The following is a 25,176-nucleotide window of genomic DNA, read 5'->3' on the forward strand; positions in this document are numbered from 1 at the left end:
AAGTTCATGACTTCATCTTTTCTAACAGCTGCATAGTATTCCATTGTATAGATGTACCAGTTTCTTTAACCAGTCATCTGTTCTCAGGCACTCGGGTTTTTTCCAGATTCTGGCTATTGTAAACAGTGCCGCGACGAACATATAAGTGCAGATGTCATTTCGACTATACTTTTTTGTTTCTCCGGGATATATTCCCAGAAGTGGTATTGCTGGATCAAATGGAAGCTCAATTTCTAATTTTTTGAGTAGTGTCCATATTGTTTTCCAAAGGGGCTGGACCAGTCGGCATTCCCACCAGCAGTGTAGAAGGGTCCCTTTCTCCCCACATCCTCTCCAACAGCGGTTGCTTTTGTTCTTTTGGATGTGTGCCATTCTCTGTGGTGTGCTGTTCATGATTGAATTTCAGTCAGACAGTGTTCCAACACCCATCCCTCCATCAGTGTACATTTCCCAGCACCAGTGTTCCCAGGTTCCCTCACATCATCCCCATGCCCTACCCTCTGCCTGCCTGTATGGCAGGCAATTTTCTTCTCTCTCTGTCTCTGTCTCTGTCTCTCTGTCTCTCTGTCTCTCTCTCTCTCCTTTTGGGCATTGTGGTTTGCAATATTGGTACTGAAACGTTATCCAGAATATCCCTTACCTACTTTTAAGCTCTTGTCCAGTGTGATCTTTCCCAGCTAGAACCAACAATTTATTTTCCCTGCCCCCTCACCCAACAAAGAGATGGTGAAAATTCATTCTAAACAAATTTTTCTAATTTTACCATGTCTACAAAGCAACATGATGTTGATTGCAAATGCACAACTGATCCAGCTGGTTCTAGAGGACCCAAAAATTCTGCATTTCTTTCTTTTTCTTTAACTTTTCCCCCCACTTTTTTAAAAAATGAATCACAATGAGATAACAGTTACAGGCTTACAAACTTTTATGATTACATTTCAGTCATATAATGATCCCGTAACCCATCCCTCCACCAGTATTCTCTACCACCAATGACACCAGTATCCCTCCTGCAGGCACATTCCCTCTTAGTCTCTCTCTCCTTTTAGGTGTTATGGTTTGCAATATAGGTACTAAATGGCCATCATGTTTGGTCCATAGTCTACTTTCAGCCCACATCTCCGATCCGGAGTGATCCCTCCCAGCATCATTTACTTAGTGGTCCCTTCTCTGTCCCAGCTGCCTTCTCCCCCAACATGTGAGGCCAGCTTAGTAGAGGATAGTAGAGATAAGGGTCAGGAGGATCACTCCAGGGCTTGAGATTCTGCATTTCCAGCAAGTTCCTGTGGTAGCAATGCTGCAGGCCGTGCTGTGATGCTCTGAGAACTACTCCTGAGAAGCATGGCTGTGTTCTTGATAGGCAGGTTTTAGAGAGTTTTTTAAAGTATTCTGCGCTAAAATTCTCATCATTGCACGTAGGATTACATAGCCTCAGGTAGTTTAGGTTTATTAGGTTACTCCCGTCACAGTGCTCCCATTCCTCTGTGTTTATTTGTAACTTCTTTCTTAGTGTTCTGTTGACTTGTAAATATTGTTTTTCTCTTCTCCTTGAGTCCTTTGCATAGTTTATTCAGAGCAATGTCCTTTTTGTATGGACACAGGAAGACTTAGCAAATGCTATGCTTTTGTAACCTGGGAGTCATTTGACTCTGCATGATATTTTCCTCCTGGGCATCTGTTCTCTCGACCTAAGCCTCAGCTGCCCTTATTTCCTAGCACCCCCAAAAGCAAGGTCCCGATGATGGACGAGACGGACCCAGGGCAAGCAGTGAGTTGTGTGTTACCCTGGCATCGAGATGGGCCTGGCCAAAGTGCCTAATGCTTAACTCTAAGTTAAGAGCTTGATCATGGACAAATGTTGTTATGATCCAAACAGTGATAACTAGATTTCGACCCTGATAGGGTGAGGAATGATTAACCTGGCCTGAGTGCTGTAGTTGAGTCTGGCAAGATGTTCCCAGGAGAGCTGCCTTGTAAGCCTCAATGTATTTCTTGCTATGTCCATACAAAAATAACTAGTATCAAGATGTTAATGAGTGTTTGGACTGAGGAAAGGAGAAAAACACCTTAAGAGTCAGGAAGGGCTTTGGAGTGCCCTGCCCTCAGGAAGGGCTTTGTTATGTTGATTTTGCTACCTGGCTGGGTGTAGCCTAGAGGGCAAGGTGGGAGAGTAGGAAAGTAGGAGGAGAGACAAGAGAAGTGAGAGAGGCTGGAGTAGATCCAGAGAGAGGATGGAGCAGAAGTGCAGGAGATGGGAAAGATGGAAGATTGAATAAACGGTAACTAATCAGCAACCAGCTTGGTCCTCATTCTTCCTTCACCTGTCCTTGGCCAACAGCCAACCGGATCCAGCCCATACACAGCTGTTCCAGAGCACCGAGCGTGGGCGGTGAGACAGAGCCGCCTGGAGAGCCCATGAGTGCACACGCCCTTTGGCGTGCTTTAGTTTTTTTACAATTGCAGGTGATCTTGAAGGAAGTATGCATTGACTCAACAGAGAGTTTGTGATAAATTCTTCATCCCGAAGTGACACAAGATAATACACTTCTGAAACTTACTTTGTAGGGGCAGCGCAACCTCCTCAAAAGTATGTGTTTGTCCCCATCCCAGTGCCTGTGAATACTCTAGTTTTATAGAAATGGATTGTGACCTCACTTTGTAGGTTTGCTAATGAGGGGACTTTGGGGACAGAAGATCCTTCCTGACTCTCTAAAAGCCAAAGTGCCCTGTTGGAGAGAGTCTTGACTGAGAGATTTGAAGCTGTTACACAGCTTTGAGGTGAAGGGTCTCGAGTAAAAGATGATGGTTACCTCAAAACAATCTAAAAGCTGAAGAAATCTGATTATTCCCTGAGCTTCTGAGGGACCCAGCCCCGCAGACGTGCAGCTGTGAGTCCAAGAAAATTTCCAATTCCTTGATTCCTTCTCATTATACCTAAGAGTTTAAGCTCACATATGCATTTCTTAAAGCAACAAGTGAGATTCCCCTTACTGTCTTTGCAAGTTGTCTTTTTCCTGGCATTTATCTTGCATATAATTGTTAAGAGTAACTCACATAATCCCTTATTTCTTGCTGTATCATGCTCAACATTTCCTTTTCATGTTACACATACACACACACACACAGAGACACACACACAGACAAATACACACAGAGTGAAATACTATGCAGCCCCGAGAAAAGATAGAGACATGCAGTTTGCCATCACCTGGATGGAATTGGAGGTTTTCAAACTAAGTGAAAACTGAGTCAGAAGGAAAAATACAAACATGGGGTGATAATTGTGATAATTGACCAGAAGATAAATGATCAGAGGATAGAATATCTTACTCATATGTGAAATAAAAAAAAAAAGCTAGGGGCTAGACAGTTCCCAGTGGAAACAATCTGAGATATTGTCAACAAAACAGTGAACTGAGACGGAAAAGGGTGAGAAAGACTTTGCTTTCAGTTTTGCCATCATGAAAGCTATTGTTATTTTTGTATTCTTTTGTTCTGTCATTTAATATAGAAAATAGGTGTTTAATACAGCACCATCTTATAGCATAGTACTGACGCATTTGAAATTTCAACATAGCCCTGCCTTTACCTGAGTGTTTTACAATTTTAAGAGTAGAGGCCTACGAATCTTCTAATTCTAGTCAATATTTAAACTCAGGCCATGGTCCATACAATGATATCAGTATCTCATTTATCTGATGATTGATTTATCAAAGGCATCATGAAGACAAAAGGTTTCTTTTTTTTTTTTACACTTTGGACATTTTATTTTATTTTATTTTATTATTTATTTATTTTTATTAGTGGATCACCATTACAGAGTTATAAACTTTCTTGCTTGCATTCCAGTCACACAATGATCGAGTACTCATCCCTCCACCAGTGCCCATTCTCCAGCACCAATAATCCCAGTATCCCTCTCATCACTCCCACCTTACCTTCCCCACCCCCTTCTTGCCCCACCCTGCCTCTGTTCCCTTTTGTTCTCTCTCTCCTTTTGGGTGTTGTGGTCTGAAATAGAGGTATTGAGTGGCCATCATGTTTGGTCTATAGTCTACTCTCAGCACATAACTCCCATCCTGAGAGTGTCCTCAGAACACCCTTTACCTGGTGTTCCCTTCTCTATCTGAGCTGCCCTCTCCCCCAGCATTTGAGGCCGGCTTCCAAACTGTGGAGCTAACCTCCTGGTACTTATCTCTACTATTCCTGGTGCTAGTCTCCCATTCTATTACTTTATATTCCACAGATGAGTGTAATCTTTTTATATCTGTCCCTCTCTTTTTGACTCTTTTCACTTAACATGATACTTTCCATGTTTATCCACTTATATGCAAATTTCATGACTTCATCTTTTCTAACAGCTGCATCGTATTCCATTGTGTAGTTGTACCAAAGTTTCCTTAACCAGTCATCTGTTCTCTGGCACTCGAGTTTTTTTTTTCTTCTTCCAGATTCTGGCTATTGTAAACAGTGTTAATACAGCACCATCTTACAGCACAGTACTGACACATTTGAAATTTCAACATAGACCTGCCTTTACCTGTGTGTTTTACAATTTAAAGAGTAGAGGCCTACTAATTATAATCAATATTTAAATTCAGGCCATGGTCCATAAAATGATGTCAGTATCTCATTTATCTGATGATTGATTTATCAAAGGCATCATGAAGACAAAAGTTTTATAGAAATGGTCCATACTTCCCTGCACAGGTAGAAAATTATTTTTCTTTTTCTTTTTTTTTTTTTTGCTTTTTGGGTCACACCTGGCGATGATCAGGTTACTCGTGGCTTTGCACATCACTCCTGGCAGTGCTCAGGGGACCATATGAGATACTGGGAATTGAACCCGGGTCAGCCTCATGTAAGACAAATGCCCTACCAGCTGTGCTATCGCTCCAGCCCTGATAATTCTTTCTCTAGAGATAAATCAAGAGCTTTATCCTACCACAACTCATTCTTTGTCTATGAGACATTGTCAAGTCTTAAACATAGGAGTTGAGAAATGCAAATAAAGTGTAGATCCTAGAGGAGGGATACAATGAAATCACCTGACATTTGTTCTGGTCTACTGAGAACAGAATCAGCTGCTAGCATTTCTTTTGTCTCCAGACCAATGTCCCCCAAGGAAGCAGTGTGCCCAAAGGTGAGAGTAACAAAGGAAATCCAGCTAATGAGCTGACACAGGGAGATGTAAATATTCCCTCTGTGGTAGCATCTCAATCAGATGCATCCCTGACCTGGAGGAGGCATGGTTTTGCCCATGAATTCTTGGGACTTGTTAGGTATCCAAGACTCTTCATGCCTGCCTGTTGCTGCGCTTTCTGAGAAAAGAGCTTTGACCTCCAGTATCCCCCAGACTTGCTTGATTTTGTAACTGCAGGCTGTTTGCTTCCTCTCAGAGACCTTATCTGGTGAGTCTGAGAACCTCCTATATAGGTTCTTTAAGAAAGATTGAGGGAGCATGAAAGGAGAGAACTCTTCTCTGAGGTCATCTCAAAGTCTTACCTGGCCTTCCTGAAAGCTGAGACATTGTCACACATTTCCTTCCGGGTTGGGTATTAAAAATATTACAGTTTTAGCTCGAATAGAGAAGGAACCACTAAGTGAATGACGCTTGGAGGGCTCGCTCGGGATGGGAGATGCAAGCTGAAAGTAGACTATGGGCCAAACATGATGGCCACTTACTACCTGTATTGCAAACCATAACATCCAGAGAGAGAGAGAGAGAGTTAGAGAGAAAGAGAGTAAAAGAGAATGTGCCTGCCACAGAGGCAGCAGAGGAGGGTGGGTAGATAGAAGAGGTGGCATGAGGGATACCCAGAACATTGGAGGTGGAGAATGGGCACTGGTAGAGGGATGGGTACTCGATGACCAAAACGTAATCATGAAAGTTTGTAAGTCTGTAACCGTATCTCATGGTGATTCATTACGAAATATCAGTTTCTCACCACGGAAACCAGGGATGCCACTACTGGCATTAATTGAATGTATGGTATTAACATGTAGAGTGAATTGATTAATATTCAAATCCAATAATTGAATAAGTGGTAGATCCAAGATCAAAACCATGATGCCAAATGTTTTCATTTTATATAATTTAGAAGAGCTTTACAAAATTACATATTTCATATCCATCCCACTATATTTTATTTGAATATTAAACCCAACCCATATGTTGGGTTTATATCCTGATGCTTGTTATTATAGTCAGATCTTTCAGTGTTATTTAATCTTCAGAGGTTTTAACATAAAGTGTGACAAAAATGCCACTTCATTTTTGTGGAGATAGTTACTTGCTTTTTATTAGTTATTCTGGTCAACAAGGGGATATAAGTGTTGTTGAAATGATTCCAGTAACAAGGAAGCATCTCAATTTATTGGATCTTATATTTCCGGTATCCATTTCTTTTCATAGTCTCTGAGATTTTTGTGTATTGTGAACATTTCATTCTGCAAAAGCTTTGAATCATTTGCTCCTGGTGTTAATGTTCTATTTTGCAAAAGCTTTGAATCATTTACTCATTGGAAGCTCTGCACCTTAAATTGGAAACTATTTCCATAATTTTTATTATAAAGAGAATATGATATGATGGGCCGGAGTGATAGTACAGCAGATAAAGCATTGCCTTACATGCTGCCAACCTGGATTAGATCCCTGGTATCCTATAAGGTCCCCTAAGCACTGCCAGAAGTAATTCCTGAGTGCAGAGCCAGGAGTAACCCCTGAGCGTCGTTGGGTGTGGCCCCCCAATATTTTTTAAATGGTAATATGATATGAAAAATTTCTCTTGTGTTATTCCATTCACAGTTATTTTAGAAAAAGTTAACAGATCCTGGTATGATATGGATGTAGCAGGAAGCTACAGTATTTATGCATGCATGTGTACGTGCGATTTTTATTGGGGGGGGCACTCGGCAGTGCTCAGGGCTATTCCTGGTTCTGATTAGGATCATTTCTGGCATGGCTCAGGGGACTATATGTGGTGCTGGTAATTGAACTCAAGATGGCCATGTGCAAGGCCACTCACTGCCCTACCCACTCTGCTTTCTCTCTGGCCCCCTGTTTACTGGGGCAAAAATAACATAGGGCAGTGGAAAGTAGCTCATATAGTCCAGAATGTGATCCCTAGATAAACAAAATTTTATTTAGGCACGATGATTTATAAAACGGTTAGTAATAAAGTTTCACACATACCATATATGTGGCCTTATCTGACATGATCTTTGAATATTAATTTCTCTTTCTTATTGTAGAACTGAGGGACTTTGATTTCTCAGCACTTCATAGTATTTGATTAGGAAAATGGTCAGATTTCATCAGATATTCCTAAAGTGGAAGAAACAATTTATTAATTTTGCAAGATGACGACATCTTAGGTAAAAGACAGAAGGGGTCAGGAATTTCTTAGGCCCATAGAGAGCAAAGTCTCTTAAAAAAACAAACAAAACAGGTTCATGAGGTCAGAGAGATAGTATAGTAATTAGGATGCCTACCTTGCACGTGACTGCCCTGGGATTGATCCCTAGCACCCTCTCTGGTCCCTTGAGCTCCACCAGGAGAGATGCTTGGGCCCAGAGCCAGGAGTAATCTTAGAGCACTGCCAGATGTGGCACAAAAGAAAACAAAAACAAAATGAAAATTAGATTCAGATGAAAATGCTTAGTTTTCATTCTTTCCCCCCCTCAATTTTTATTTAGTCACTGTGCTTTATAATATTGTTAATAATAGAGTTTCAGAATTGCAGCATTTCAACCTAAAACCTACAACCAGAATCTCTTCATCATTGTCTTAAGGTTCTCTCCAAGCTATCCATCACCCTGTTTTGGAAAACTCTGGGTCTAATATCATTAGCTAGTGATTCATTCCTTACTATTCTTTTTTTCTATCCCACCACGAGAGAGATCCCTCTCCTTCTGACTGACTTCACTCAGAGTGATACCCCCCCAATTCTATCCTCACTGTGGCAGATTATATGACTTCATTCTCTCTTTTAGCTGAGAAATACGCCATTGCATTTCCACACCTTAATTTCTTTATCTCTGCATCTGTTCTTGAGATGTTGGTTTTTTTCTAAAAATTGGCTATTGTGAAAAGAGCAGCTACAATGTATGGTTAATTCTTGACTCTAAACCTAAATTAGCATTTTACTATGTCCGTGATATTCATAGTATGGGAATTGACCTTGTATTTATTTTCAACTCTAGTATCAATCACCACCTCATGGTACCAGACAATTATACGCAGATTACTGAATTTATTCTTCAGGGATTATCGAAGGAACCCAAACTACAAACCCTCATATTTAGAGTTTTCCTCTCCATGTATTTGGTCACTGTGTTTGGAAACCTGCTCATCATCCTGACCACAATCTCAGACCCACACCTCCACACCCCCATGTACTTCTTCCTGTCCAATCTGTCGTTCGCAGACATCTGCTTCATCTCGACCACCATCCCAAAGATGCTGGTGAATATACAGACAGAGAGCAAAGTCATCACCTATGAAGGCTGCATCACACAGCTGTATTTCTTCCTATTCTTCGGTGTTTTGGATGACTTTATACTGTCTGCAATGGCCTATGACCGCTTTGTGGCCATCTGCCACCCACTGCACTACACAGTCATCATGAATCCCCGGCTGTGTGGATTGGTGGTTCTGCTGTCGTGGACCATAAGTGCCCTGTATTCTGTGTTACAGAGCTTAATGGTGTTGAGATTATCCTTCTGCCCAGACTTGGAAATCCCTCACTTTTTCTGCGAACTCAATCAGATGGTCCAACTTGCCTGTTCGGACACCTTTGTCAATGATATCGTGTTGTATCTGGCAACCGGGATACTGGCTGGCTGTCCCCTGGCTGGGATCCTTTACTCTTACTCCAAGATTGTTGCCTCCATCCGCAAAATCTCATCTGCTCAGGGGAAATACAAAGCTTTCTCTACCTGTGTGTCTCACTTGTCTGTTGTTTCCTTATTTTATCTTACAATTCTGGGAGTGTACCTTAGCTCAGCTGCTACTCACAACTCACACTCGAGTGCCACCGCCTCCGTGATGTACACGGTGGTCACCCCCATGCTGAACCCTTTCATTTACAGCCTCCGGAACAAAGACATCAAGACGGCGCTGAAGAGATTCATTGGGATGGAAGCTTTGAAAGCATCGACTTTCTTAGGACTAAAGAAGTGCTCATTTGGTAAATAGACTGTGTCCCTTCTTTTTATAAAGTGATTCTCCAGGCATTTCTCCATGAAGCCTTTATCATAAAAGAAGAATTGGCAAACCTATAGACTTCACTTCTAAGAATTGATTATCCAAATATTATTTTTAATGATCCTTCACTGGAAAGAAGAAATGGTAATCTATTGACTTAATAGTATTCCAAACTGATGATTCAAAGATGATTCGCAATGGATCCTTCCTCTATAAAATTATTTGCTTACAGTAAAGTAAATCTATTTGCTTTGCAGGGTCTAAGATCTAGAATTGACCTTCAGTATAATTTGCAAAAGCTTAAATTGGTCATCTTTCTTATGCAAAATAGTTCCTTTTCGTGGGAAAGATACTCTGTAAAGTTTGGTTATCATATAGGGTGCCTTTTGTTCACTGAGGTGGAGATATTGGTTAGTATATTATCTTATAACAGGATTAATTAATTTCCTTGAAACCTCCAACTATGCCTACAAATATTATTATTCCATTGCTTAGATATTTTTGTCATATATTTTATTCTTCAAATAGAATGTTAAATTATCAATAAATATATTATTAATTGTATATTAGATCCTATCTGCTGAGGATCTTGTTCACTATTCTTGATGAAATGATTTTCTCCAGGGACTTAAATTTCTGCCTATAAGTGACATTTAAGGTCAGTTTTTCCTGTACAAGTTATCTGGAATGGAGCCTCATAAGAAAGACTGATTAGTACAATATTCAGAATTAAACTTGGAGTCTAGAGGAATTCTGAGTGTTGTCTTCACATATAAGAAAATACTCCAAAAACCCAATAATTATTATAAATAACCTAAGTTTTATGCTTTTAGTTGTTTCATCAGTTACGAATTGCTGCCTAGCAATTCTGCATAAAATTATCTGACAAGTACCTTTTGCACACTAAAGTAATATAACTTATGTTGGTGGAGTTTTCTAACCTCTCATTGAATACTCATGAAGTTTGAGTCACCTGTGAGTTTTACAAGTGTAGATAACTCATCCAAGATCCTGTATGGGGTCTAGTTCATGTCTTAACTGAAGCAGCATCTGGTTGGCTGTGTTTATGTATGTAGGTATTTATATACATAGTTTACATGTATTTTATCTGTTTATATAGGCAGATGAAGCTTTTAGTTTAGAAAAAATGATTTTTTCTTTCAAGTTGAATCATCTTATTTCACTGTTTTCTATATGCATATATGGCACTTTGCTTTCTAAAATGTTGGAAGATTTCTATCCATTTACCATTAAAGTGAGTCAGGTATGTGTGCTTAAGTTACTTTTTTTTTTCTTTTTGGGGTCACACCGGGCGATGCCCAGAGGTTACTCCTGACTCTGCACTCAGGAATTATCTCTGGTGGTGCTAAGGGGACCATATAAGATGCTGGGACTTGAACCCGGGTCAGCCGCATGCAAGGCAAACGCCCCACCTGCTGTGCTTTTGCTCCAGCCCAAAAGTTACTATATTTTTTCATCATTATATTTTCCCATTTTGAGAGTAAATTAATGCTTCTAATGACCCGCAACAGGAAGCACAGTTGAAATATAGCATTGGTTAAACAGAAAAAGTCATACAAAGCTCAAGTATACATAGGGTCCCTGGGTCAATTTTTTATAATTTAAGGGATACTGGGGTACTTCCTTTGGATAGTATGAGAAAGAATCACCTATGTAGAAATTAAACTTTTAGCCCAATGAAAACATGCATAGATAAAGTTTATGTCCCTATAAGTGCATGTGTTTTTCTATGTGAATACTCATACAAAAATATGCATGCACTAAGATATTTATTTGCATGCACTGAGACATTTATGGTTTCATATATTATGCTGAGGAAAATCAGAGAAAGTTGGTTGCAGAGCACAAAAATAAAAATAATATACATTTGTATTAACATAAATTAAAATATAGAAAAAATTGAAAGCAGACTGTAAAATCTTAATTCTGATAATAAATTATTATTGGGCTGCAGTGATAGCACAGCAGGTAGGGCATTTGCCTTGCATACACCCTACCCGAGTTCAATTCCTCCATCCCTCTCGGAGAGCCCAGCAAGCTACCGAGAGTATCCTGCCCGCACAGCAGAGCCTGGCAAGCTCTCTGTGGCGTATTCGATATGCCAAAAACAGTAACAACAAGTCTCACAATGGACATGTTACTGGTGCCTGCTCGATTCAGGATGACCGTGATACAGTGACAGTGAATTATTATTATTATTTTTTTATTATTGTTATTTTTTTTCTTTTTGGGTCACACCCAGCGATGTGCCAGAGTTACTCCTGGCTCTGCACTCAGGAATTAATTACTCCTGGCGGTGTTCGGGGAACGATATGGGATGCTAGGAATCAAACCTGGGTCAGCCACTTACAAGACAAATGCCCTACCCGCAATTGCCCCAGCCCCCTAATAAATTATTTTTTACATTTTTTAATTCCAGAAAACCACTATAATTAGAATCACTGTTGCATTAATTCACTGTGCAAGTTAATGGGGCAGACAATCTACAGTGTAGCACTGTAGCACTGTCATCCATCAATTTGCTCAAGTGGGCACCAATGACAGGGTGGGTCCTGGTTAGTACTTGGATGGGATACAATCTACAAAGAAATAAAAAATATTATACTGAAATACCCTTACCCAAGGCAAATCAACAATGACTCAGGGCTTAAACTAGATATGCATAAACACTTCTAATGAATAAAATGTGCTTATTATATTCCTGGAGCTACTTCAAAGTGGAGCGATAGATAGCACAGCGGTTGGGCATTTGCCTTGCACGCGGCTGACCCGAGTTGATTCCTCCGCCCCTCTCGGAGAGCCCGGCAAGCTACCGAGAGTATCGAGCCTGCGCCGCAGAGCCTGGCAAGCGACCCGTGGCGTATTGGATATGCCAAAAACAGTAACAATAAGTCTCTCAATGAGAGACGTTACTGGTGCCCACTCGAACAAATTGATGAGCAACAGGATGACAGTGACAGTGACAGTGACTTCAAAGTAGTTCCATTCTCATTACTAAAAGCACAAAGATACATGCTGATACAGTCCTGTGTAGGGAGCCATTTTACCTTACTGATCTTATCCTATCACCATTTGTTTATCACTAGCTAAGCCCATGCCACACCCTGCATTTCTATTGGGGGTCCCGGCATGCATACTATGCCACCTCCTCCCAGCAGCGAGGTATAAATACTGTAACTGCCATAGAATAAATGCCTTTTCTTCCTCCTCCAGGCTCTGTGTCTGTTCATTCAGCTGCGTTCCCTTCTCAGCCCCACGAAGGGTTCTCCCTGCTGAACAGAATGAGACCTCCACATTGACTTCCACAGTCCTGGAAGTCATAGTTTGAAATGACTCTCATTGGGGAATGTCAAGATGTGGGTGGACCCAGTGATTCTGAGGTTCAGGGAAGAATCTGTTTCTTCCCCTTCCAGTTCATGTTGTTGGACACCTTCATCTCTCAGTTTGGGTTCTTTAGCATTTCCAAATCTACCTCTACTTAGATGCCTTTGTCTTTCTCTTCAACATTTATAGGATCCTGTGAGTATTGGATCATAGCAAATTATCAGATACATCATATACATAAACATCAGCTGAATTGACAGCTGGCTATCTGAATCTTTCAATTCTCTAAAAAATAGAATACTTAATGACAGTGGGTTTGATGAGAAGGTCTACATATATTAGAATTCTGCCATGATATTCTTTTCTCTCTTATTATTTCAGGACCCCTATTTAAAAGGAAGTGTGTAAAGTTAGCTTGTCACAGTCTCTGACACAAATAAATATGTTATTCCTTCAAAAGAGCCTTCAAAAATAATATTTGGTGAAAAGGATTTAAAGTTACTAACCCAAATCCAATACAGGATCACAGTCCTTCCTGATATGAATTATAATTTGTTCTTAAATAATAAATTATTAGTTATAAAACTAATGTTGAGGAGGGCAGGAGGGAAACTGAGGAAATGTACGTTGGTGAAGATGTTGGAACATTGAGTGATTAAAAATTAATCACGATCAACCTTGTAACTGTGCATCTCATGGCGATTCAATTAAAAATAATAGTGACTTGACTTGTGATATCCGGAGAAAAGAGATTCATTTGAGCAAATCATCCTGTCCAGATCATCTCCCCACAGGGGAATCTTGTGTTTATCAATGCAAGAACAGGAGGTGGATATGCTTAATGAGAAGGGAGTGGGTGGTTGATATAAATATCTCCTCATCTCCATTCTCAGTCTGTATGTCCCTGGGATTAAAGGGGACATTTGTGTTAGTTTCTTCTTCCTTGGTTGGCAGTTCAAATCTTTCTGTGGAGCTTATGCATTATTCCTTCCCGCTGTCTCTCCTGGAAAAAGACTGTCTCCATCATCCCCCATCCCAGGAGCGACTGGCACTTTCACCTGGAGACTTCCCTCTTGGATTTCTCATCCAGGTGAGTGCAACAAGCCAGCTGACTGCCCAAGGGAGTTCAGAGAGAAGGGGAGCGTGGAGTATTATTGAACTGTGATGACTGTTCGAGAATATCCCCGAGGCAGGAGGAGGTATGTGGGTTACTTGAGTCATGAATGCTGCACTTACTTTAGTGGCTATAGAATACCCCCCAGAATATATCACTAGGATATATACCACACTTTTGACAGGATTTTCTGTTCCTCATCATGAGAGTGTTAGTATACCATGCTAGAACGTATGTTGATATTTTAATATTCTGTCTGTAGTTCTAACTGGAGATTTTGTCCTCCAGACTGCATGAGTAATGTCCAGAGAGACATTTCTGAGTGTCACATTGGATGGAGGTCGGTGGCATCCAGGTATGCTGTAAACAGTCTCCCTTCCGTTCACAAGACTGGCTTCCACTATTATTTGAGTTGATATTTGACTAGTAAATTTGAACTTAATGGGAATAGTTTTTTTTTAAGTATTTTTTTATTGAGGTACTGTAATTTACAAAGTTATTCATAGCACCCAACTTTACAATCAGCCATGATCAAATTCCATGTGTACAATATTCCTGACCTCAGATCTCAACCCCCTCATGCCAGTATCAGAGATCACTCCTGCATTGGCTCTGAGGTCATATGGGGTGCCAGGGATTGAACCTGGATCAGCCCCATCACAAGGCAAACGCCGTAACCGCTGTCCTATCACTCTGGCTCCGGAAGAGTTATTTTCAATGTTTATAGCCTCTTCTTATTTCTTTAACCACTGTAGTACTTTACTTTTCAGCAAAATTTTAGAGTTTTCTGTTTGCTGCCAATTTAAAATCTCCAACCCCACTGGTGAGATAGCTCTTACATTTTTTCCTGAGACTGATGGATCTGAAGAGATTTCTTGTTTTCTCATAAGAATAGTACTCAGTTTCCGAAAACCTGAGATACTTGATCACCAATTTGACTTCCCATTTAGGATATGTGTGTAAATCACTGACCTTTCCTGTATTAAAGGTGAAGTGAAACTTTCAAACACTATCTCAGGCTATTATTTCTGTGTTGACATTTGAAGGAAATTCTAAGTATAACTTTCAAATTAAAAAGAAGGTTATTTTTTTTTTCAGTTTTTTCAAATTTATTTTTGCCTGTGAAATTTTACAGTAATCCCTATTGAAGTGAAAGTATATGGCTTTGGTCATCTAATGAGCTAAATATTAGCATTTTTTTCAGTAACATAAACTTTTATAAATGCCATATTACAATATTCTTTTTTTTATTAGTGAATCACCATGAGGTACAGTTACAGACTTATAAACTTTCGTGCTTGCATTTCAGTCGTACAATGGTCGAGTATCCATCCCTCCACCAGTGCCCATTTTCCACCACCTATGGTCCCAGCATCCCTCCCACCATCCCCACTCTGCCTCTGTGGCAGGGCATTCCCTTTTGCTCTCTCTCTCCTTTTGGGTGTTGTGGTTTGCAATAGAGGTATTAAGTGGCCATCATGTTTGGTCTATAGTCTGCTTTCAGGGTGCGTCTCCCATCCCAAGCGGATCCTCCTAGTACCTCCTAGCCAGCTTCTAAGCTGTGGAGTAATCCTCCCAGTACTTATCTTTAATAATCTTGGGTGTTAGTCTCCCATTCTGTTACTGTATATTCCACAAATGAGTGCCAACTTTCTGTGTCAGTACCTCTCTAAAAAGAAGTCTATCTTCTTGCACAGGGGTTTCTCACTCTATTCAGTTGACAGATTTTCCCACCTGCAATTTTTTCCAGTAGTTAACTAGATGTTGATCTAAACTGTTTGGCTACTGTGACCCTGAAGTTGTAATTGTAGGATAACATTGGTTTGTCCCTTCTCTGCCATGAGGAGCTTAGATTTGCAAAGCTCTCCCATTTCCTCCGTATTCATCTTTAACTTCTCCTTTGTGCTCTGCTTCCCCTATCCATTTCCCCAAATCAGACCCATGATTTCTAAGGTCAGATCCTTCTAAGGACTCTGGATTTTGTATTTGTAAGTCTTACCCTTATAGCCTAGTTCTCCCTCTCAGAGAATCTGGCAAGGTAGGAGCATCCTGCCCGCACGGCAGAGCCTGGCAAGCTCCCCGTGGCATATTCGATATGCCAAATACAGTAACAATGATGGGTCTCATTCCCCTTACCCTGAAAGAGCCTCCAATGAAAAACCACTGGGGAGAACAAGTAAAGAGAGGCTGTTAAAATCCCAGAGCTAGGAGACGTTACTGGTGCCCGCTCAAGCAAATTGATGATCAACGGGATGACAGTGATACAGTGAAGTCTTTCCCTTATGTCCTTTCCCTTATGTACTTTAGAGTAATATCTTTTTTGTGTGTAGATACAGGAAGATAGTTACTGGTATGCTTTTGTAACTTGGAAGTTAAATGACTCCGAATAATCTTTACTCCTGAGCATGTCATATTTACTCAACTTAAGCCTCAGTTGCCCTTAATTCTTTGCACCCTGAAAGCAGGATCCAGACAAAGGGTATGGATGGACCCAGGGCAAGCTGTAAGCTACCCTGGCATTGAAACGGGACAGGCCAAGCTCCATAAAACTTAAAAGAACACGGCTGTGGACAAATTCTGAGCTTAATATATCTCTTACTGAGTACATACAAAATGATTGTAGCACTGTTGCACCATTGTCCCATTGTTTATTGATTTGCTCTAGCGGGCACCAGTAATGTCTCCATTGTGAGATTTGATTTTGGCATATCGAATATGCCACGGGGAGCTTGCAAACTCTGCCATGTGGGCAGGATACTCTCAGTAGCTTGCTGGGCTCTCCAAGAGAGACAGAGAAATCAAACCCAGGTCAGTCGAGTGCAAGGCAAATCCCCTACCCGCTGTGCTATCACTCCAGTCCATGCAAAATGACTAGAAAGATTATTAAGAAGTAAATTTAAGGTGACTGTTTAAACGGTTATGGAGGAAGGAAGGGAGAAATACAGCCTTGATGAAATTCTGCCTTTGAGCGGATCTCCTAGAAGGGTGAGGTCTTTGTCTTAGAAAGCTTCCCTGGAAAGAGGGACTTTCATATGTTGATGGTGCATTGCTACTCGGAACCTTGGAGGTTGGGCTCTTCACAAAGGCTGGGAGATTGGAAGGGGTGCAGAGTCAGACTAGACTAGGTCATTGATTAAGGCTTCAAGGAGACTAGCCTGGGGGAAAAATGGGAGACAGGAATGAGGGACAATGTGAGACTGGAATGGGGCACTCAGAGAGATTGGAATAGGTGCGCAGGGAGAAGAATAAAACCTCAACTGATCACCAACCATCTTGGAGACCCTGTTCCCTCCTTCATGCATCTGTTGGCGGTGGCAGGCCGGGGCGGGGAAGTGGCTCCTGGCCACAGAACGCATGCAGTGAGAGCACGCTATTATTAAACACACGGTAATAACCCAATGTTTTGAAGATATCTGTGGGAAGAGAACTGTCATATTTTCCTCAGGTATATGATTATTTTTTCCAGATGTAATTTGCAACTCCAACTTTCTGGAGGTTCATTTTTGCTTTTTGGATCACGCCTGGCTATGCTCAGAGGTTACTCTGGTTCTGCACTCAGGAGTCACTCCCAGCAGCGGTACAAGGTAACCATATGGGATAATGCCAGGTCAGCCACATGCAAGGCAAATATCTTACCCACTGTATTATCTCTCGCTCCCTTTTGGCTTGTTTCTGAAGCCATACCTAGCAGTGCTCTGACTCAGTGCTCAGGGATTATGGTATCATAACTGGTGATGCTTAGTGGACCATAGACAATGCCTGGGCTAAAACCCAGGTCTGCCACATGCAAGTGAGTACCTCATCTTGCTATCTCTCTGGTGCTATAATCCAAACATTTTTTAATTCAATTGAAATACAATTTGTCATAATGCCCATATATATTGAAGCCAATTTTTGATTCAGTAAATGAGAAGTGGGCACCTCCTAGGGGTCAGAAGACTTCAAATAATGTTTTAAATCACATTATTCTATATCTATAATTGTGATGTTGAAATAGCTGATTCATGCTCATATCAGTAAAGAATGGCTCTTTATTAGCTTATGGAGGCCAGCATTTGATTCTTCATTCAATTCTGTTTATGGAAGTTACTCATTTTTGACACTAGCTCTGAATTCTTTTTTTTTTTTTTTTTTGCTTCTTGGGTTACACCCAGTGATGCACAGGGGTTACTCCTGGCTTTGCACTCAGGAATTACTCCTGACAGTGCTTCCGGACCATATGGGATTCTGGGAATTGAACCCAGGTTGGCCACGTGCAAGGCAAAAGCCTTGCCCGCTGTGCTATCACTCCAGCCCCTCTGAATTCATTTACACTTATTACTCTTATTACTTTTCATATGCTTAGATTTGACTCATTGCAGGCACATAGATTCACATTCTGTTGGAGTAGCACAGAACAGTTGAAAGATAAGTCATAGTTCCCGCTGTCTTGAATTATAAATTTTAATGTAAAGACAAGAGAGAGAAATCAATGTATGCATGAAATCAATAGTTCCCTTCAGCATCAGCAGATGATGCAGTTATTCACTCTGTGAAGAGCATCCTCTGGGTGTGGGGAATATTAACAGAACTTTGGTCTGGAGGGGTTGATAACTTAATTAGGGTGAAGACCGAAAGCAGGGCTAGAGTGTGGCCATTGTGTTTGTCACAAATTAATTCAAACCACAGCTTGGGGAAAACAAAGAAAAGATGCACCTAAAAAGGGAGGCAGGAGCTGTCTCCATCCCTGATGGGACCACTTACTCAATAATTGGTCAATTAGTTGTGGCTTAGACTCCGGATTAAAAAAAAAAAGTGCTCTACTGAAAGCTACCAATGGAACATTATTAATTGTTGAACTGTGTATTTCATGATCTTATCTCAGGTCCATTTTGTCTGAGGCATATAAGAGGCGAGTCACTGGTCACTACAAGCATGTTAATGATTTTATCTTTTGGAGAAGCTGAATTTTATTCCCTTCTTATTTCGGCTAGGTGTCAAGGGAACCTTATGAGTCTGGCATGCGGCCAAAAGCAGCAAACATATCTACTTTAATATCTGTCAGAAACTACACAGGAAAACTTGTCATTTGAACAGATTTTTTAATTTTTTAAAAAATGAGCTAAATTATATATATATTGGAGCGATAGCACAGCGGGTATGGCGTTTGCCTTGCATGCGACCAACCCGGGTTCGATTCCTCCATCCCTCTCAGAGAGTCCAGCAAGCTACTGAGAGTATCCTGCCCGAACGGCAGAGCCTGGTAAGCTACTAGTGGCATATTCGATATGCCAAAAACAGTAACAAGTCTCACAATGGAGACGTTACTAGTGTCCGCTCGAGCAAATTGATGAACAACGGGAAGACAGTGCTACAGTGCTGCATTCTAACTGATATATCATATCAGATATGGTATTTAATTAATATGATAGTTTCATATCATTTTTTTATATTCTGCAAAGGAGTGCAATTCTTCTGTCTCTCTCTCTGACTCATTTTATTCAGCTTGAAATTCTCCTTGTCCATCAGCCATAAGCAAAGTTCATGATTTCATTTTTCTTAGTGGCTGCATAGTATTCCATCGTGTAAATGTACCCTAGTTTCTGTACTCAGCCATCTGTTTGTGAGCGCTCTGATTGTTTCTAGATTCTGGCTATCTTGGACAGTGCTGCAATGAATAGAGAAGTGCAGATGACTTTTCTGCATTGTTATTTTGGGTCCCTGGGTTCATATTCCCAGGGCAATATTGCCGGGTTGTATGGAACCTTAATTTCTAGTTTTGTGAGGAATGCGCATATTATTTTCCCAAAAAGGCTGGACTAGTCATTTATTCCCACAACAATGAATGGGAGTTCCTTTTTCCTTGAACCTGCACCAACATTGGTTGTTTTTGTTCATTTTGATGTGTGTCAGTCCCTGTGGCATGGGGTATCTCATTGTAGTTTTGATTTGTATCTCCCTGATAGTGATGTAGAGCATTTTCTCTTGTGCCTATAGGCCATTTATATTTCTTTTTTTTAAAAAAAAATTTAATGAAACACTGTGAGATGCAATTACAGACTTACACACTTTCATATTATGTTTCAGTCATACAATGTTCGAGTACCCATCCCTCCACCAGTGCCCACTCTCCACCACCAATGTTCCCAGTATCCCTCCCCCCACTCCCACCCCATTCCCTCCATTTGTATTTCTTATTTGAGGGAGTTTCTGTTCATTTGTTCTCTCCATTTTTTTTATTGGGGTTGGATGTTTATTTCTTGTAAAGTTCTACTTTGATATTAATTCCTTATGAGATAGGTATTGAGTAAATCATTTTTCCCATTCTGTGGGCATTTTTCCACTCTGGTCATAGTCTCCTAGAAGGTGAAGAAGCTTCTTAGTTTAATATAGTGCCATTTGTCTATCTTTTCTTCCACTTGCTTGATCAGTGGCGTTTAATCCTTAAAGATGCCTTTAGCTTCAATGTCATGGGGAGTTCTGTGACCGAAGAACTTAAATATGTAAGTCATGCATGCTTTTGTTAAGAAAATAAGCATGTAATTTCTCTCTCTCTTGGGAAGTGAAATGGATTCCATGGAGCGAGAAAATGATTCACAAGTTTTGGAATTTCTTCTTCGTGGATTTTCAGAGGATCCAGAACTGCAGCCCCTGATATTTGCAATTTTCCTGTCCATGTACCTGATCACTGTCTTTGGGAACCTGCTGCTCATCCTGGCTGTGGTCTTAGACCACCACCTCCACACCCCCATGTACTTCTTCCTCTGTAATCTGTCCTTTGTGGACATTTGTTACACCTCCACCACTGTGCCCAAGATGCTGGTGAATATACAGACACACAGCAAAGCCATCACCTACGAAGGCTGCATCACACAGTTGTATTTCTTCATAGTCTTTGTAACTTTGGACATCTTACTCCTGACGGTGATGGCCTATGACCGTTACGTGGCCATCTGCCACCCCCTGCACTACATAGTTATCATGAACCCTCAGGTCTGTGGACTGCTGGTGCTAGGGTCATGGGTTCCAAGCAACCTGATCTCACTGTTGCAAAGCTTAATGATACTGCGATTGTCCTTTTGCACAGACTTGGAAATTCCCAGCTTCTTCTGTGAACTCAAACAGATAATCCCACTTGCCTGCTCTGATACATTTCTGAATGATTTGTTCACATATTTTGGTGCTGTTTTGGTGGGCATTTGTCCTCTCACTGGAATCCTATACTCTTACTCTAAGATCATTTCCTCCTTATGTGGAATCTCCTCAGCCCAAGGGAAGTATAAAGCGTTTTCCACCTGTGTGTCTCATCTCTCCGTGGTCTCTTTATTTTACTGTACAAGCCTTGGAGTGTACCTGAGCTCTGCTGGTCCACACAGCTCACAGTCTAGTGCCATCGCCTCAGTGATGTACACGGTGGTCACCCCCATGCTGAACCCCTTCATCTACAGTCTCCGGAACAAAGACTTAAAGAAAACGTTGGAAGCATTCTTTATAAGGGGACTTATAAAAGGTTGATTGTTTTAGGTTTTAAGAAATGCCCATTTTGGGGCGCATATGCTGCTTGTGCCCATGTGGCCAAGCACATGTGGTACCTGAGCACTTGTGTCGCCCGCATCTCCCCTCTTGAGATGCGGACTTTTATGCTTTCCTGTCTAATACTGGGATGTGTGTAGGGGTTCTCTGTCCTTGGAGAAGCCCAGGTTCTCTCTTGAGCACTTTACTCTCCACTCTCTCTCACTTTCTTTTCTCCTTCCCTTCAAAACCTCCAAATAAAGTCTTTTTTACTTCAAAAAAAGAAAAAGAAAGTAAAAAGAAATGTCCATTTTAATGAGGTTAAGGTGTTAGTATAAAATTATGTTTACCACTGGATGAGCATAGAATGTTCTTTGTTTAGTATTTGTTTTCTGAATTTCTAACTCAATTCATGTTATCTCATTCTTACCTCTTTAACTTTTCTATTGGTGTTCCTAAGTAGCATTTTCCTCTCATTTTGTCTTTCTACTTTCCAAAATTAATTTACAATCATGTATTCTAAGTATTTGCATATACCATTTATCTAATAAAAAACTTTCAATGTTACATTGGTTATTTTGAGAATACACTACCTTGTTTTTTAAGCCTGAAGAAGAAAGTAAATATTGACAAAAAATCTGAAATAAAGAATGGGCTACAGCATGTTTGATGACAAATTGCTTTACTCTTCTCATGTCATAAAGCATCAGAGTGAGAACCATATTTATATACATGTCACTGTCATCCCATTGCTCATCAATTTGCTCAATCGGGCACCAGTAACGTCTCCATCGTGAGACTTGTTACTATTTTTGGCATATCAAATACACCACAGGTGGCTTGCCAGGCTCTGCCTTGCAGGTGAGATACTCTTGATAACTTGCCGGGCTCTCCGAGAGGGGCAGAGGAATCGAACTTGGGTCGGACGAGTGCAAGGCAAATGCCCTACTGCTTTACGATTGCTCCAGCCCTATATATATATGTGGAGAAATTCATAGTAGCTGATGATGGGTCAGATTATCTAGAAATCAAATGAAAACTTATTCTTTGCGTAACATAAAGATTAAACATGAAATCTAGATGAGCAGCCAAATAATGGATTGAAGGCTGCAGCCAGATTTTATAAGTCTTGTGTTACTGAGTAAATGTGTATGTTAAGTTCTGTTGCTACTGTGAAATTCCCAGCCTCAGTGATGAAAACAAACCAGTGAACTAACATTTTTGGAAGTCTGAAGTTTGTCTCCTTGGATTGATGCCCACAGGAGAGGGTATTTCCAAGAAGCAGAGGAGAATCTTGTTCGATTCTCTTTGTCTTTTGTGGACCAACCACCTGTTTTCCTGGCTCAGAGCCCTTCCTCCATCTCCAAGCTGTCAGGGTCGACTTTTCAGTTCTCCCTCTGATCTGAACCCTTTTATTCCCTCCATCTTCAACATTTACAGACCATCGTGGTTTCTGAAGTGTCAAGGCCAATCTTGAACCTGAATATCTGATTAGCAACTTACTGCCTTATCCTTAATGGCTATAAAACTATGATGGTGGAGGAAATGTGTAGTGATTTTGAAGTATCTTATTCTGCCTCCTATGAAGTCTGCTTCTGAAGCCTGTTATCTTGTTTTACTCCAGGAACCCTTCCAAGAAAAGAAAATCAGAATGAATGACAGAATTTGGGATGAGTCAATGCACTATTGCTTTAAGCAATTTTGTTGTTGTTGTTGTTTTTATTTATACCTGTGGACTGTCACTGTCCTGCACTGGTCAGATGACTGGTCACCTAATAGACACAGCTCTGGGCCTGTGTTTTCCAATCTTTGTGCATCCAAGGATAAGCACTGGTCTATGGAGTGAAGGTTGGAAACTACTGTTATAGTTGCTACTTGGATGGGGGGGGATTTTGGACCATTGGTCAAAGAATAGTGGGATGTGTAACATGTTTATAATAGTGTTCGAGTTTATGGTCTTGATGTGTAATTATTATGCCCACCACCACGAAAGTGCTCAATACCTTCCTCCACTGTATATGTTGCTTCAAATCCATCTCTCACGGATATATCCTATTCCTCACCCCCAGTTTATTAATCTGTTTTTTTTCTTAACCCAAGGCCAAGCATTTGTTATCAGTAGGTATCATCTATTCCCATATTTTGTTTGTATCTATACCAAGATAAGTGAGATAATCTGGTGTACGTTCTTCTTCTGCCTCTGACTTATTTCACTTGACATGATTCTCTCCAGTTCTATTCAAGTTGCAGCAAACCAAAAGGTTTCATCTTAAGGCTCCATGGTAGTCACTGTGTATATGTCTGTGTCAGGTTTTATATCCATCCATCATCCATTGCACAATTGGGTGCTTTCCATATTCTACCTGGGAATCAATTGAACAAAGGATGTTCAATGGAAAAACTTATATATTGGAAACTAAGGTCACTCTGGAATAAATGGAAGAAGATATCAGAAAATGAAGAACAAAGCATGCCATGTTCATGGATTGGAAGAACTAAGAATTGTCCAAGTGACCATCTTATCCAAAGCATTAAACAGATTGCATGCAATCTCATTAAAATTATGATGACATTCTTTAAAGACCAAGAAAAAACTCTAGCTTTTGCATGGAAAAGATTTGTATGGGATCTGCAAACACGATATTCTGTTCACAGGCCTTACAACTACCAGCTGGTGTCTGAACCGGAAACATAATCTCGTTACTCAAATTTTGGTTCTCAACCCATAACCTGCAGGTCAAGCATCTCAATAATGTGTTAGAAATCCCTGATCTTGGGGCTGGAGCAATATTACAGCAGGTAGAGCATTTGCCTTGCATGCAGCCAACCCGGGTTAGATCCCTGGCAACCCATATGGTCTCCCAAGCACCACCAGGTATAATTCCTGAGTGCAGGGCCAGGAGTAACCCTCTGGGTATCACTGGGTGTGACCCAAAAAGCAAAACCAAAACCAAACATGAGAAATCCCCTATCTTTCCAGGACCTGCTGAATCAGAGTGTTTATTTTCGGACTCGGTTAATACTTAGGCACATTAATGTTAGAGAAGGGTTGGTCTATAAAAGGTTTTCATACCTTCTCAATGTATTCTTGAAACAGGCATTAAAGCGAAGATGTTTCTTATGGATCATACCTGTTTAGTCATTGCCTGTTAGCCACTTTGCAAGATCTTCATCGGAGATAGCATTTCGTGTTGGGAAGCCCTGTCTCAGAGTTCAGAGCTAGAAGCATGCCAGGGTATTGTAATGGAGACCCCACACTAACTGAGATTTTACCGCAGGCAAATCACCAAATTCTTTCAATCCTATGTATTTGTAGCACTGTAGCACTGTCTTTCCATTATTCATCAATTTGCTTGAGCGGGCACCAATAATGTCTCTATTGTGAGACTTGTTGTTACTGTTTTTGGCATATCTAATATGCCATGGGTAGCTTGCCAAGCTCTCTGAGAGGGACAGAGGAATCAAACCCAGGTTGGCCATGTGCAAGGCAAATGCCCTAACCATTGTGCTATCTCATTTTTGTAATGGAAAAATTATAAAAATTACTCAAAAATAGGGGAATTATGATTGAATTATAAATTCTCTGTGAAATTATAATTCATAGAACTATTCATTTCATAGAATGCATACCTATAGTTTTAAAATCAGACAACCCCCCAAAATAGTTAACTCAGAATTAACTAATTTGGAGGCAGAAGGCAATCTAAGCGTATTCCACACTTATGGAATATTTAGGAATAAAAAACTAAACGAAACTTGTGGAATATGTAGGAGATTAGTAATGGTTTTGTTAAAAGTGTCAGGCTGTCAGGGATTATTGTAAGAATTAATTTACCTCCTTGTTGTGGAGGAGAAAGCAAGTTTCTGTGCCTGCCACAGAGGCAGTGGGGTGAGGGGAAGTGGCGGGAGGGATACTGGGAACATTGGTGGTGGAGAATGGGCACTGGTGGAGGGATGGGTGCTCAATCATTGCATGACTGAAATGTAATCATGAACGTTTGTGTAAGTCTGTAACTGC

At 40.7% G+C, this 25,176-nt stretch overlaps 2 protein-coding genes across 2 annotated transcripts; both read left to right on the forward strand.

Moving 5' to 3' along the window:
- The first annotated feature begins 8,221 nt into the window (after positions 1-8,221).
- LOC101554061 (olfactory receptor 7A17-like) lies at positions 8,222-12,961 on the forward strand. The gene is made up of 3 exons (XM_004615047.2): positions 8,222-9,132; positions 11,128-11,179; positions 12,935-12,961. Exons 1-3 carry the CDS (start codon positions 8,222-8,224, stop codon positions 12,959-12,961), a joined length of 990 nt encoding a protein of 329 aa, XP_004615104.2.
- Positions 12,962-20,222: 7,261 nt separating this feature from the next.
- LOC101554333 (olfactory receptor-like protein OLF4) lies at positions 20,223-21,161 on the forward strand. The gene has a single exon (XM_004615048.2). The coding sequence runs from the start codon at positions 20,223-20,225 to the stop codon at positions 21,159-21,161; it is 939 nt and encodes a 312-aa protein (XP_004615105.1).
- Positions 21,162-25,176: the final 4,015 nt, after the last annotated feature.

Source organism: Sorex araneus, chromosome 2 (assembly GCF_027595985.1).
Source record: "Sorex araneus isolate mSorAra2 chromosome 2, mSorAra2.pri, whole genome shotgun sequence".
Lineage (NCBI taxonomy): Eukaryota > Metazoa > Chordata > Mammalia > Eulipotyphla > Soricidae > Sorex > Sorex araneus.